At 36.6% G+C, this 16,941-nt stretch overlaps 1 protein-coding gene across 7 annotated transcripts in view; it reads right to left on the reverse strand.

The window, feature by feature from the left end:
- ZNF385D (zinc finger protein 385D) overlaps window positions 1-16,941 on the reverse strand; it is a 429,524-nt gene that overhangs the window by 120,562 nt on the left and 292,021 nt on the right. For 5 of the 7 annotated variants that reach the window (XM_035556483.2, XM_035556476.2, XM_035556479.2 and 2 more), the window contains one exon: window positions 11,861-12,003. In XM_035556483.2, the coding sequence (XP_035412376.1) occupies window positions 11,861-12,003 (143 nt within the window). Of the gene's footprint in view, window positions 1-11,860; window positions 12,004-15,819; window positions 16,002-16,941 lie in introns of all 7 variants that reach the window. The other 2 variants (XM_035556478.2, XM_035556477.2) reach the window with 1 other exon arrangement.

Below are 16,941 nucleotides of genomic sequence, written 5' to 3' on the forward strand. Positions count from 1 at the left end.
TTGAGTACAGAGTTGGTTATGTTCTGTCAATTTCTCATTAAACTAGAAAAAGAAAGCCTCAATTTTTTCGAAATTAACACTTCTCTTACTTTTTTACATTCAAAGTTGATCCTATCGTTGTATTAGTACAAGTGCCTTCAACCACAGAAATTTGTTTGTACTTTCACCTGAGCTGCTCAAGGGACGCTAAATTTAGCAACTCACAGAGAGAATTATTTACTGTCAGGGTCAGCATCAATTTATGTGCCAGATCTGTTGCTATATTACAGCAGTTTCTAAAAAAGAAATTGAAGGACTTCTGAAAAAGTTGCAGTGGTTTGTGAAGAAAGCTAAAGGGAGTAATTCTAAATGAAATACAGCTTTTCCAAGTCAACTGGATGTTGGAGTCCTAGCAAATAAAATAAAAGCTAGTCTTCAGATCCCTCCTTTCTGTGCAATTTGGTGTCATCTGAAACAGACACTACTTCATATTCTAGAAAGAGCCTGTTTGAAGAGAGGAGACACTACAGAGGAGACATGCATACACTGTAATTGCTGAAGTAGATTTGGTCTATTGCTTTGCTTAAAAGAAATGAAAGGCACTTACCAAAAATGTGTGCTATTGTCTGTGCATAAAAATTTAAGAACAATTCCACTTCATCAGGTAATTCTTACTGAGGAACAGGTAGCGAACAACTGTGAATCTATGACTATTTAAGTATCTGAGGGCTTGTTCTTACAGAAGGATTTTCTTTGATTTCAGAAGCACAGACTTCTAAATTTTGTGCTGTGTTAGTTCATTTTGAGACATTTTCAGTAAGTACCAGGGTAATTTCTCTCTCTTCTTTCAAATTTAGAAAGAAAATCAAAATTAGGATTCAAAAAGGTATAGCTTCAGTAAATTAAAAATAAATACAATACATTTTGAGAGAACAAACCTGCTTCAAACGGTATCAGGAGATACTAATTTCCTGCATAAAGTGGGAAACTAAAAAAGAAAGGAACCATTCCTGCCAGGAACAAAGATGTAAGCACTATAAGTCAAAACTAGATACTCTAACTTGCTTTGCAATGTTTCCAATATTAGTGAGTGAATGAGTGTGTGTGTGGCAAGTGCATCTTCCAAATACCTGTTCTGAGACAGTTTCTAAGTCTCTCTTCTTGGAAGCCTTCTGTTCTTCCTCCACCTCTCTTCCATACCCAGTGCCATATATCCTGTATTTTCCAGTCCTTTCACTGACAGTTGTCTCTGCACTGCTGTTCCTCTCTCATGTTACTTCTTAACTCCAACAATAGCTTTTACTGCCTCCCAGAGCTGATAGTGCTGTCTGGGAGGGCACTGCTATAATTAACTCTGGCATCATCTCCGTGATTAATCTTTGTCATCTGAGTCCTAGCAACACCACTAATGTAATGGGTTGGATCCATTAGCAAATCAGTACATTTCAAACAAAATATGAGTAAAGTGATGGATATTTTTTCATCTACTCCCAGCTTCCACAAGCATAGCACATCAAAAATCATTCTTCTACTGGTTATAACAAGTCATAGTTCACATATTCCTACCTCTTACTACTACTCAGGTTGCCCAAGGAAATTTTCCTATACCTCTCCCTGCCTGAGTATATTAGGCACCATCTGGGGAGGTGAAAGAGGAAACTCAAGTTACCTCATTAGTAATTACAATCAACAAACTTTCCTGCTGATTCATTTTGGTCGGCATGTTACCTCATGGAAGGCTATCACATGCCAAGTCAACACATTTAGCTTAAGAACTTCCTAAAATACACTTCACTGGAGGTAGAGTCTGGAAAGTGTTGGTATATGTGTTATCTACTCTTCTGTTCTTCCCTAAATTGTCAGAGAGAAGATATAAGAACAGATAAAGCTTGTTACCTTGCTACAGTCTCATTTCATTACCCCCATATATCAATAGCTGCCCTATCTGTTGAAATTAAAGGTTTGTGCAAGCACATGATCAGCCATTTGACTTTTCTGGAGGGATGATTAGCTCAAAAACTAAAAACCATCTGATAATCAGCCTATACTATTTTCATGATCACAAGTTGATATCGTAGTATGGTGGACACAGTTCTCCAGAACTGTTTTGATACAACATAGACATGATGGACTACAGATAGGACCAGTGAAAACTATGCAGGAGTAAAGAAAAGTAAGGCTGCAAATTTATGCCTTTTCTGGCTTTTTGACAAATGTCTCAGGAATAACTGGGTCTGAATCTGAGCCTTTATAAAATTTTCTTCAAATATTTCCTTTGCAGAGTTATTTTATGCAACTTTAGGAACTCCTGCCATGACCTCTGTTTGTTAGGATCATCATTGCTGCTATTCAGACATCCTAGAAATTCCGTAACAGTTTCCATAGCAAATTACTGAAATAAACTGCTTCTTTGTCTGCTTTTCGGCAGGTATAACACCACCTTCAGCTGTAATTTCAAATGACTCCTTTCTATACATCTTTTTTTTTTTTTTTTTTTATCTGCAATTTTCGTTCAGTTATAGACAACTTTCTGTTGTGAGTCATTAAGACAGTTCTTGCAGTCCACTCTATCCTGATTGTCTTAGAATCTTAAGAATTATAAAGTTAAAGAATTTATTTAAAAGCTCTAATTCTTTCTGATCATAAATAATATGTGAAATATGTCACATGACTTTTTACTCATGACATCACACTACATTTAACACTGGACAAAATATGATAGAAATTCATTCATTTGTATTCTTTTCAATAATAAGACTGATACTTACATATGTTATAGAAAACTATGTACTTAAAAAAAAAAAAAAGCAGTATAACTAAGTATTCAGAACAGCCAAAGGAAAGATGCCAGGAAAAACAGTAGTTGCATGAGAATTTGGAGTTCTATATTCCAATTCTACTGTACAAATCTAACATAAAACCTTTTGGGATTTTCTTCTATTATTAAATAAATAAATAAATAAACATTGGGGTAAAATAAATTAGTCAGGACATGAACATTACAGAAATATTCCATCAGAGATTGCATCATAAGATGACTCCAGATTGATGACTTCAGCATGTGTCATTTGCTAGCCTAAACTACTGTAACTAAGAATAGAGAGAAAGAGCCTCAAACATTTTAATTATCATCAAAGATAAAAGTAGGGGTGTTCTAGGACAAATTCTTGGATAACAGCAGAAATGTTATTGCATGCTCTGAATATGCAATTAATGAGATAATTGTGCTTAGGAATGTGTTTACTGAATGTAAAATTACCTGTTGTGCAAGCTCATACTTTTTTCAACAGACAACTTTGAAAGTCCTCAGATGAACAAACTGCAGGTTGTGCGAACAAGAAAAAAGTGAAAATCAGTAAATAGTTATTCAGCTAAGTTGCTAGGTTAGCAACACAAACATGCCTAAGGCAGGAAAGATTCATGTTTTAAATCTTTGCAAATGTCTGTCTCATCAACAGAAATAATACTGATTTTAGAATGTTATCACTCTTTTTCCTCTTCAGACTGCAGTAATCAAATCATTTCTTTAAGTAATTCCTTTTCACTTTAATTGCAGCTTTTTAAAAACAGGTTAATAATCATCCATATTTAAACTGTAGATTTTATGAGTTATTCTTATTATGCAACCCATTAAAGTTTTATAGTCTTTGCAGAATAAAATAATCATTGATCTTTTTCATCTGAGTGCTATTAAGACAAAGGGTGTAAACATCAACTGATTAAAACATTATTTAAAATGCTTTATAAAATGCTTTATAAAATTTAGTTTTAAGTAATTCCACTCATCAAGACTTGACAAATCTGAAGAGCACTTCATTTAATTTCCTTTACGAGATTGTTTTGCATGAAAGCAAATGCCTGAGGGACCCTTAGTCCCCAGTAAAGGCTGTGCTATTGCCTTTGCTGTGGATGCTATGACTTTCTGACAGCAAGTTATCTGTCAGCCCACTGTGCAGTGCCCTCTAGCAAACGCGTGAGGCAAGATGAGATAACTCAGAAAGTCTATTCCTTCAGTATTATTAATCATCAAATAAACAAGCAAGCATGTGAGATATTTAGATCCTCTTGATTGTTTCAACAATTAAAAGAAACCAATTCCATAAATCAAAAACGGAGAGAAAGAGAGAAAAACACAGAAAACATAGTTTTCTGTATGACATTTTTAGGAAATGATAGTAAAGTATACAGCTCTTGTCCAGAGACTATTTCTAGCCTACTACATTGCTAATGAAAACACCTTCAAGCTGATACTCCATAACCTACCGTACAGATTACACTGTATGGACACAGTGCAGTCAGAAACTTATACAAACGGTGCTTCTGCCTCAGAACTTTTAAGTCAGTTATGGACTTTGGAATTGGTGGAGATGAGTTAAATGTCCTCCATTCTCTAATGGCAAAAAGGAGCAGCACAAACATCTGCTCTTCAGCCACAAGGTGCTTAGTAACTGGGAAGTAATACACTGCCAACATAATCCTGAAGAAATCATGACCTATCAAACGCATGGTGGAAGTGCACGTGCTCCACTCAGCTAGTGAACAGAACACTAGAACAGCACCCCACCAACATCCATAAAGTAGAGATGAAAACAAATACAGTCTGCAGGTTACAATCGTTAAAATGACCACCAGCACTGAGACATCAGGCCTTGAATGAGGCCACAGAGCTGAATACCAGCTGAGACAATAGCTGGAGAAGGCCAAACACAGGTGATACTATTACATGCATGCTGGAAATAAGTCATCTGGATAAATGGAAACAGACTTACCACACGTACACATTACTCTCCAAAAACTGGATAGCAACCAGGAAACAGCTATGGTTGGATGATTTACATCCACATTACAGTTACAGAGATGAATTCCAGGATAGGTATATTATTGTTCAGCAAGGTGATATGACACAAAACTTAGGCTATTTCAAGGTAATCTTAAAATTTGCTTGCCCAGGAGAATGCGCATCCTAGAAACCTGAATTTTGACTGAAAGCAATCAGAGAAGGTTGGAGCACACTTGGCACAAATTTAATTTAAATGAGAATAAAACTTTTTAATGGATTTTTTAATGATATTTACCCATTTACACCCATTAGCAAACTCCTCTACACTCTCAACACTGCTGTCATCTTTGTCGTAACAGGTGACAGCTGTTCATCATAAGCACAGGAAGCTGCTAATTCCCTAACCAGAGAATAATCCTAAAGCTGTTCAAATAAGATGTGAGGAAATGCAAGTAATTCCAATACCAGGGCCAGCAGTGCTGGTAAAACATAAAGTAACACTAAGAGGAAGACAAAAAAAAAACCTTTGCTGAAGCCTATGTTGAAACTTGCAGGAGTCCCAGACAGTGGTTGCAAGCAGAGGCTATAAATTTTTGAGAAGGTTGCAAAAGGATTAAGGTTAGTTTTAGTTTAAAGTTAGATTTAGTAGGATGATCCTTACCCATGCACCAAGTCCAAAGAAAATACAAGGAAACACACTGGAGACAATTTCTATGGAGCTGAGATACTGCTTCTCAGCCACACTGGAGTGCAATGGAAAATAACTGCCATGCAATCACAGACAACCACAGGAAGGTTACCAGAGAGCTGCAGGAACACTCATACAAAGCCAGAATATGAGCTCTGTTCCCTGTGCATGACAAGGAGCATAGGCTATATAGAAAAACAGATCGGGTATTTCTGGAGATCTGGAACCACCTTAAACTAACTCATAACTGGAAGACAAAGAGATTAATTTTACCATGTTTCCCAAGCTGTGAACATTTCTTCTACATCAGAGAATCAGAGCAATACTGTTATTTCAGACACAGCCCAGGGCATAGATTAAGGATTTAAATACAAGGCAAATAAATCTGGCCAATTCAAATAATTGAATATTTCATACTGATGTTGACTCATTCCTGATTTGCAAGCATCAAATAAAAACATCTGAATTGCCAGGATTTCTTGTGTTTTCTCACTCCCTGATCCCTCTTCTTGCCCTGCAGACTTCTTAATTAAATGGCCTGGCCAGTGATGAAAGTGTTATTTGAATAAAGACTTCCTAACCCAACCATTATTTTTGCAATCATCCTAATACTTTTTGTTTGTTTGTTTGTTTTTTGAAAAATATTAAGCTAAACAACAATAGAGATATCAACTATAAAAAAGACTATACCTATCTTACAGCTCAATTGTAGTGCTATGGAAAGGAAAAGAACAAGCCAAAAACCCTGTTTGTAAACACCTGTAAATGAGCAGCCATGCAAAGAATATCCCCTGAAGCAATAATCCCCTGCTTGTCTGACAAACTACCAATTTGATGCAGTACAGTTCTCCACCTGATAAGGGTCCTTCTCACAGAAATAACATTAAGAATCACTAGCAGCACAGACTGTATTTATTACCAAGTTCTTCCACAGAGACAATATTCCATTTTGACTCTCATGAAACTGAAGCTATTGCATTGTCCCCCGACTATGCCTTTCTGGAAACAAAGAATTCTGACAGCAAGCCATCACTACTTAACTTCAAAGGACTTTATGTGCTGAAAAAAGCACCCTGGCAAATGATGAGAATATGGGGGGGGGGGATGTCTCATTAAGCTCTCCTGCTCAGTTATGTCAGAAATCATGAAACAAAGTCATTATGAAGAAAAAAAAGGGGTGGGGGGGCAATATATTTTGTAAATTTCAGAATTTCAGGCTGCTAATATTTAATATATATATATATATTTCAGAATTCTTCTCCACTCCTCCATATCAAAAGCTACATCTTATTCATAATATCCAGAAAATTGGCATGTCAGCTCTGTAGCACATATCTCTCTTCAAGATAAAAAACTACCCAGGACATGAGTATTAGCAAAATATTTCAAAACTGTCTTCTGGCACCTTTAGATGGGTTTTATCTACTTTTTCTGGCATAACCCTTCCCAGAAATAACTATTAGTAGGCAGGTTTCCTATGTTGTCCATTTCTCTCCGTCACCTGGCACAACAGGACAAGACTGCATTTCCCAACAACCAGAAAGCTCTGCTCCATGTGAGCTAACTTGGTGGTTGCAGGCCAGGTAGAGTCTGGCACCAAGACCAGAGCATGGAGAAAAGTGGCTCCTATTGAAACAAGCCAGCCGTAATTACTCCCTACTGATACATACAAATACAAGCGTCACCTCTGTAAACAAAGAGCGTAGCATTTATGCTGCCCTCAGAGCTGCTAGGAAGTTTCACAGGTTGGTTTTCAGGAAGCAAGGAGCTTCCTTGGCACCCTAACACAAGCTGTTGTTGGAGCACTACCTTAGAAGCTCCAAACTATGGGCAACATCCACCATTCCCTCCCAAACAGCAAAGCTCTACCAGGGGAAGGTGACACATGAAGCCTTAAGTATTGTACCTAAAAGTACCGGATGAGAACAAACAAACAAGAAAAATCAGGAGACTGGACAAGGATTACTACAGATGGATCATGAGAAAAAGACATCTGTAGAGTAACAACGAATTTTCAATCCAAATTTAGTAGAGTTCTGACATTACTACTGCTCTTCCAAGTTATAAGTTGAAAGTCAAAAATGTAATCATATTTCTGTCCAAAGGATGTTTCTTTGGGAAATCTTCCACTGGCAACATGGGGAAATCAGGCCTTATTTTGGAGTTAGGATGGATCTTTTCAAGCAGTATCTCTATTTCTGCTTACAAGCGTTTACACGGATCTTCTACATTGTGGACCTCTTCCACTACAGATCTTGCTCATACCACAGTCTATGAAGCATAAATAATATTTCAAGATTGAAAACACAGAATTATACGAAATGTTTGCTAAATGATCTCAAACATTTTTCAGAATAGGCAAGTTATTTTTTTTTGACATTCTTTAAAACACATCTTAGAAAGCTACGTAAGTATTTTATGTAGTCAGATTCTTTCATTCATAAAATGTATCCATGTACATCCTGTACACTTAACTCATCTTTTTCTAACAGATAAACTTGCAATGAACTCATGATTCTTCAGGGTCTGCACAACAGTGTACTGTTTTCAATTTAAACATCTGTGTTTTTACAATTCCTTTCTACATAGGACTTGAGGGTACCCATTTGTTTCACAATTAAGAGTACAGCACCTACAAATGTTCAGCTAACCAGATTGTTAATTGGTATGTTTGCTTTAAGCTTTCTTGTACTAATAGAAAATTTCCCTCATGAAAATGAATGGTTTAAAGGTTCATAGGTTATCATCCCTGCATTTCTCTGGTTACTTGCTTTTTACTTTCCCCTTTCCGAAGTGCCCAGAGACATTATTGAGAAAGGTTTGCACAGATCTTGTTAACTCCTGTATTCTCTGCCTCGATGCAAGCTTTTGACTTCACAGAAATCAGTGCTGAATGTTTTCCTCAGAGGCAGTCATCAAAAAACTGAGATAGCTTTAGACCAAAAGTCATTAGTAACAAAGAAAATAATCTTGTATTTGTAATAAACTGAATTAGAGTGAAAAATGTTATAAAATACACCTCACTATTATTGTTATTAGTATGGTGTACTTAAGATCAGCATTTCTTTTTGTTAGATCTTGAGTATACGCCTAAGAGAATCTCCATTGGTGTGAAAAATCAAGCAAGTAAATTACTTTGTTTTCACCTCCTCTAATACCTACATCCAGTTAGCCTGAATACTCAAATTCCTTTAAAGTTGTCTTTAGATATAATTAGAAGCTAGCATAACTGCTTGATAAGTAGAAGCATGTCTCTGTAGACATACAATACAATGTCAGCACTTCTGTCATCTGATTTCTAAGTGGAATTTAACATATTAGCCGTGAATAGCTTATGACCTGTCCCTTAATGTGGGATTCATCTCACCAAACATAGATGCAGCTGAGCCAAACCCTCATTATAGTCATCAGAAATGAATGGGAAACTTTCAGGGTTCACTTCACCTCATCCCAACATAGATACATAGGGTGTCTGCATTACAAGCTACTTTTGTGCATTTTTCTCCACTTGAACAAACGGAGAAATTGTCTGTTTTTCTGTTATCTTTTAAAAAGAAACTTAGACTGATTAGCCCAGATATTTATGCTTATTACAACCAAACTCATAAGCTAAGTTAGGATTGCCGTAACTAGAGACGACTTCCTTTCTCTGGAACATGACACATCTTTACTCGAGTACCTCCTTGATCATTGCTTTTCTCAAGGGAAAGCTGTTGAAAAGTGTGTTTGGCCTGTAAATAGCCAAAACTCTGGAATTCCTTCTAGACTCTTGGAAAGTAGCCCAGACATGATGCCAAACAGATTAGTTTCTGTAGAATTATGGAAAGGTAAAGAGGAAATCTATTTCCTAAGACTCTATCTACAACTTTGATGTCTCAAATCAAGGCTAAAGCTAATCTATCTGCAACACGAGAGAGAACATCCAGTTCAGGTTTTTGGAGTTCTAGGTCTTTTACTGATCACCTGCTTAACCTTGCTTCTGTCACAAAGTACAAATGCTTCTCCACTTACACTGTGCAGGATTGTGAAGTCAATAAATATAAAACATTATCAACAGCTACAATCGTTCACAGGCATGCATATTTAGGCAGGTCACTTTTTGGTCAAACACTTTCCTGTCTCACACTCACATACTTAAAGACCTTGTCAGACGTTCTGTTTAAAGTTTAATATGGCTTGTGGGTTACCTTCTCTTTACAATGATAATGCTCAGCAGCAGCTGATGCGTCCCCAAAGATTCGTCAGCCTGGAAAGAATTTCTAGAAATATGCATAACTACTCAGCTAGCCTTCATGTTTGGAGGATGCCATTAACCAGCTCTGGCATACGAGCTAAACATAGAAGTGTTCAATAATGTACTGTTCAGAAGGAAAATGGGAACGCTGAGGATGATGCTGCATGTCAGCACACATGATGAGAAGGCAAAGGTCACGTTGCAAGGAAAAGTCTATAAGTAAATGACAGCAGCTCAGATGACAGCATTCTCACGCTCAGGACTGACACACTCAGCAAAGGTAGATTTGTCAGATGGCCATGCATCACAGGAAGCAGCGCTTTGCATGGGAATGCATTTCAGTGTGTTGTTAAAAAGGGCTGCTGGTCTTATCCTTGAAACCTAGGCTCAGGTTACTGAAAAGTTTGAGATAAGGAGTCTCTAAAGTCCAACTACACTGCTTACACATAAAGATATACTTCTAAGATGATGTTCAGGAATAACAGGGTTTTGCTAGGAGTCTATTTTTACCTTCTTATTTCTAAGTTAATATCAGCACACATTACATCCTTCTGCTCCCCCAAGATATTAATAGTGTACAATCAGTCTTTGAAAGAAGTGAAATTTCAATTTTGCATTTGAATTATGCAGAGTTAAACAATTAACAAAACTATCTGAAAATCCTGAAGTATGGAAAATTCTTAAAAAAAAAAAAAAAAGAAATTCTAATAAAATATAAACTAAAATTCTAGTAAAATGTTTATAATAATTTAGCTGGCCTCCTGCATTAAATATAAGTAGTGATCACAAAACAAAACTGGTAAGAGTTTTAGAGTACACTAAACTTAAATCTAATTAATCCATATCATAATGTGTTATCCAGGTTTTAACTTGGTTAACACCAGCAATTTTTAAAACTTTACAGCATATGTATGCACATTTTAAAATTTGACAGTTTCTTTGTAACGATTCTTTGACATATCTTTTCTGAGCATTTTAAGACTTTCATGTTATAGCTGCTCTTATCTCTATTAATGCTGTCAATTGCTTGCATTTAAGACTTCGTAAATAAATATTTCTCATAATTAGTTCAATTGCTTTAAAGCAAAACAAACATACATAGAAGGTAAATAAATTAACATTTAATTATTGAAATTTGCTATCAATTACTACAAATCACTTCTAGAATGGGTATGCTTTTCTATTACTCTTAATTATGAAAATTAAGATTTTATATTTTAATTAGTAATGTTATGGCATAACAATTTCCACCCCTCTCTCTGTCTCTCAGAGTAGGTAACCAAGCACACTCTTAACTTTTTCTTTTCCTATATGTAGCACAGGTAAATGAGGAAAAGAAAACCCTTGAGTTAAAAAGTGACGTGATTCCATAAAGTTAAAACAAATTTAAAATCAATTTAAAATTTTTCTTTCTTTTACAGCATTAAATACCTCAGCTAGAAAGGGGAAAATTGAAACACTCACTATTTAGGTCAGTAAAATAATGAAAATACCTAAGAAGTTTAGGTCAGTAAAATAATGAAAATACCTAAGAAGTAATAAAGTAGATTTCAAAATTTTTAGATACTATGAATAAGTTAAGAAATTATTAAAGAGAAATCTAACCTTGCTTTTAATTTAAAGGGATAGAAATAATGTTTCCTAATCTTTAAAAAAAATAATAAAAATAATAGATTGTTTGCCAGTGAATAGCTCATATACCAGCTAATGTTTTTTCCATTCTTGCTTTAATTGCCCCTAATTTTTTTACCATTTACAAAGATAAACTTTGCCCCTCTGATTTGCAAATTTTAGATATTTCTCAAGAAGGATGTTGGAGATGAGATGTAGAATCACTTGGTTTTCATGCTTGCAGCAAACTTTATGTTAGGAAAACTCTGCACATCTTAAGTTAGACTGGGAAACTCACAAGGCCTGGGACTAGATATGTCCTGCAACTCTATTGCATGTCACTTGGGATCGTATCCTTTTCTTCCTTCTACATTATTTCTGGCTAACACTCAGCTAGGCTTTAATTTATGGCCTACCACTGTGTCTGAAAGAGCTATTTGGCCCTCGATATGGGAGAGGATATTCCAGGTTTAATTGAGTACATAAAATTCTACTCTGTGCCCTCTTGAGCCTTCTGTGGAAACTGTGGCTCACTGAAGTGGACAGTAACTGTTAGGAGTGTACTTACTGCATTGAAGTTGGGGAAGAGATTGACTGCTGCTGCAGTATCCAGAGGAAACGGAAGAAATGGTTTAATATCCAGCGACGGCTGCAAGGGTGGAGCAGGAGGACGCACTAAGGCTGGAAGAGCAGGGCTCTGGCATGTACCACCTATGTGTAGAAAGAGATAGAAGGCATTCAGCAAGTAACATGAACATGGAGAAAAAAAAAAAGGCAACAATAAATATTAATATTGGGTTAAAAATACAGATTTATTTATCCACAAAATTACTGCGTTATTGTAAAAGGGTGCAACTGACTGATTGTTGATTATAGGTCTTTACTAATAACTGCTTCAGGTATCAATCTTTCATTATTTAGAATTAGCTAATAAACCAATTCTCTTCCTGGATTAACTAAAACAATAGTTCAGTGCACATCTGACTTCCCTTCAGAACTTCAGCTAGTCTCATTCACTTGCAGTTTCAATGCTTTACCCCAGCCCTACTACTCAGCACTCTTCAAGCAAACTGCTCCCAAAAAAAAAGAACAACTAGCTGTTCTGCTCTGTGAAAGTCATGTAATTTGCAGATATCTAATTTCTTTAATTAACTGAACTTACAGCTTCTGAGTCAGCCTAAACCTAGCAAACACAACATACCGAGCTGCCTCAACAGTTGATCAATACAAGTCTAAAGTATAAACAATTTCAGCAGCCATCAAAATTCGTGTTTTGGAAAGGCACTGGTGAACATATTCTGCTCTTCCAGGGGGTGGAGTAGGTTCAGACTCTGTACAGCAGAAAGCTCCTCCCTGCTAATGCTACCAATCACCAGTTCTGTGGGAACATTATGTAAATGAAGAAATCCCCTTGCATACTAATAAACCTCTACCTGTTTGCTGTGGACTGTGTTTTACTTATTTGTTTGCCCCTTGCTACAGCCTGTTCTCTGCTTCCAGTGTCTCCCATGTTTTGGCTGCACGCCAAAACATCAATTCCCTTTTAATTAAAGACTATTTGGATCCTAGGAAACTGTTAAAATATGCCAGTGTTCTTCTAATCTGAGAGGCAGGCAACAGACTGTAAAAACCTGCTGGTAAGAGTCCAAGAAACATTTTTAAAAATGTAAAGGGAGTTTTACCCCACTCATTCAATAGAGACACAGGCAGATAGACCAACAGAGAGAGAGATCAGAAATCTGTTTCTTTTCTCTCATACATACAGATGCTTCATTAGATGAACTGCATACATTCTTTAAGAGCCCAAATATAAAATACTCAGAACGATATATGGAATCTCTCCATATTTGGTCAGCAAATCTGCTAAGAAGTGTTGCAATTTCATGCTTCTAATTGAGGGCTAACAGCACAGGATTTAATGAACCAGTTGTAGCAGACCATCCAGAGTTCTGTTTTTAGGTATAAAATCAGCTGGAACCAAATTTTCGAATACAGTGGTTTTTTGCTTGTTTGTTTGTTTGCTTGTTTGTTTGTTTGTTTTGCCAGCTTTCTGTGAGCTATTTCACTACAGATTATAGAAAGAAAAACAACATCCACAAACAAACCAAAGGTATTAGATTAGGGCTCACTCCAATTGCGTGCTATTTTTTCCCTTAAAGTAACTGTCACTTCTAGAGTTATTTGAATATTTACCTCAATGTAAGAATGTACAAAGTCAGATTCTTTGAGTTCAGCTGCTAAAGGATGTAGGCAAGAGAAAAGCGTAAAGCAAACAGCTCTGCTTTCCATAGCTCACTAGCACAGAGCCATCAAGTATTTAACGACTGCCATTGGTTTGGCAATTGCTAAATTCCCATGGAATTATTACAAAAACAGTGTAAAAACAAATTAAACAGGTCAGATGGATGATAAGGTAATGTTGAACAGGCCAGTCTTACCCCCTCTGAATAGGAAAGGCCCATAAAGATATTTTTTAGATGTTGGAAAAACATATTTTTTCTCACTCAAAATGTTTAGGTATCACAAAATGAAGCTGCCACTCTTATTGATAAAAAACTTATTAAGAAGTCTCTTGGTTGTACCTGAGATTGTACCCAACCACACAGAAATGCCAAGGTGAGCATTTGCCTGGCAATAGCTAGGAATAGTTGGTTAAATATCCTCCAATTCACAGACACAAATGCAAAACTGAAAAATATTGCCCATGCTCAGGAAAACAGCTCCTCGGGTGTGTTATCTCAGTGCTACGAAGGGGAGTGTTACAGCTCTGCAGGTTCAGGTTACCTAGAGCAACAGCACTGCTATCCCATACTCTTGGATACCATGAAGGATGAAGCAGTTCTTTCTCTGATTCTTCTCTGTCGCATGACTAGGCACTCACCCACCTGCTGCTGCCAGCTAGTGCTGCATGAAGTCATCTGGGGACGAGAACGCGCTTTAAAAGGAAGAAATCAGCCAGCTTTGCAAGACCTTGGCTGGGACTCAGAGCCTCTGGAACAGAGTTTAAAATCTACCCCAGTCCTGGCTACAACGGCAGAGAAAATGAATATGTTCAAGAGCACAGCTGCTCTCTGTTTTTGCAATAGTGTCAGACATGTCCTTTAATGATGGAGCATGTGATAGGTATCATGAAATTTGAGCTTACACTTAAAAGAAATTCTCTAATTTTTAGGGCAGCAAAAATTAGATTCTCTTTCCACTTAACATACACAGAGCTGTACTCTAGAATCAGTAACAACAACAAGAACAACAAAACCTGAAGCAATTGCAACAACTTTTGTGACTCAAATTCACTGAAAAATGTTTGCACTACATTTGTGAATGCCAATGTTACTACTTCCCTTCTAATCCATTATCAGAGGGGTAGAAGCCTACTGGGATGAGTTCTTGGAGAGAATATGTAGAGAAATTCTTATTGTAAAGAAGTATCAAGGGCAGAAATGCCAACAGAAGGAAAACAAGAGAGCCAGGAAACTGAAGGGAAAGAAGTGGGGGTGCAGTAAAACTCATAAAGCAGAATTCACTTTGTAAAGAAGTGGTGCCATGTGGGACAAGAGCACACTTAGAAAATAACTTTACAGCAAGGCTTAGGTCTTCTCTAGTTATGTAGTGTTACTGAACACTGGGGAAAGGTAAGAAACTGTAAAGGTTGCTTATGGCTGTTTTGATGTTCTGCATGATAAGCTTTTACATAAAGACATCCACAGCTTTCCCTGTGCAGCTGCAACACTTCTGATCATTACACCAAGAGATGGCTCAATGCCAACCACTTCACAAACTTCCTGTCAGCAAGGGTGGAAGTTCCACTTTGAACACAAAAGTGCTGATAACACCCCAGACCACATGGATTTTGTCCATAGGCTGTGTTTGATGCCCTGAAGTGCACCAAGGCATCACTGCCAAAAGTAGCATGTACATAGGACATGACCAGAGAAACATAATAATCCCCCCAAAATATAAGGTAGTACAGGCCTAAAGTTACATTTGATGGGTAGCATGCTACAATTCTTTAAAATAGGAAGACAGAATATATTTACTAATTCCAGTCTTACAAGTAAGTGATATTATAATCTATAGAACAAGTGTTTCCAGTCCATTCAGATCCTAAATTAAAGATGAATATTCAAGACATTTGGGAAATTCATGACAATGTTTTGACCTTAATTTTCTTTGTAAGAAGCACAGGAGTAATACAACTTTGAAGCTTAATTAGATCAACATTTTAACCAAATTGGAAGTAATAATTTGTTTCTTAAATTTTCAGACAATTTAAAAAACAGGCAAGATAATCTCTTGGCCAGAGGAAATGGCAATACATTCAAGATAAATGTGAGAAAAAAGTTTGAAGAAAAGATTACCACAAAACCTTGTCACTTTCTGTGTCTCATCGTGACAGTTTTCTGAGATTTCGAGAAGTTCAAATAACTCTCTCAGTCTCAAAAAAAAAATAAAATGTATTTTTACACATGGATGCACTGTGTCTCCAGTTAGGACTAGACATTTTGCCCTACCACTGTTTTGCAATACCTGTAAGTGTAGTCCAGCAGCCAATACAGCATTGTGTTGTGAGCACAGACAGCTTAAATGGTGCAAAGCCACACATGCAACACTGAGGTTCATGCACTCTGTGATGTAGCGCATTCAAGAGGTTCTACTGAAACCAGCTGCGATATGAGCTTCATCACTGCAAGACCTTTCTTGCCTGTACCCTGAACCAAGGGAAGACAGAAACACTCAGATGAAGACATGATTCCTTCAGATTCAGCCTCAAACTGTCCATTCTGTAAGCAATTCTTAGATTTGACTTTTCTCAACCGGAATGTGAGTAAACACCATGCTTTACACACACATACAGTTTAGACTTCAAACATTGTTTGACTACAGAATTGAAAATAGATTTCAAAATGATAAGTCATTCCAAAATGAAGAAAAAGTTTTATTTAAAAATGGTATGTTTTGGTGTTATCTTAAGGACATTTCACTCACAATTTACTATTATTATTATTATTATTATGAAAAAAAGAAAAAAGAAAGAAAGAAAAAGAGGAAAATATTGGCTTTACTGAAACAGCATTTTCTGATAAGAAAGTCTCCCATGCAAATTCTTCTGCCTAGTTCACCTGGAAAATCTCGCAGATTAGTGCTAGGTAAAGAGTATACAGAGCTGTGAGTGTTGGCTTTAAACATATGGATTAAGAAAAGCACAGACTGAATACACACAAAGGAAACAAAAGAAAAGTCTCAGAGTAACAGATATATTAAGGCATATATGTACATTTTTTTCTATGTGCAGAATAATAAATAACATATTTTCATAAAGTTTCTGGAGAAGGACATCCTGTCTCTCAGGTCTCCTAACACACAGCTGAACAATTTGGCAACCACACACTGCTATATTTTGTGACTTGGCTATAGAAAAGATATACTGCATCTTTTCCTGCATAGCCTCTCCTCATGTACACTTCAATTTCCAAATCTCTTCAACTCAACTGCAAGTTTAGTTTCCAGAAAAAGAATAATCAGGTCTCTTATCAAATAGCCTGTCCTAAGGAAATGTCCAGCCCAAATTTTGTAGGCACAAATAGTCTAGATAATTTTTACAATGCATTTGGAACTCAGAAGTATTTTGTAAACTATGTAGGAGCTCTA

This window comes from Cygnus atratus, chromosome 2 (assembly GCF_013377495.2).
Source record: "Cygnus atratus isolate AKBS03 ecotype Queensland, Australia chromosome 2, CAtr_DNAZoo_HiC_assembly, whole genome shotgun sequence".
NCBI lineage: Eukaryota > Metazoa > Chordata > Aves > Anseriformes > Anatidae > Cygnus > Cygnus atratus.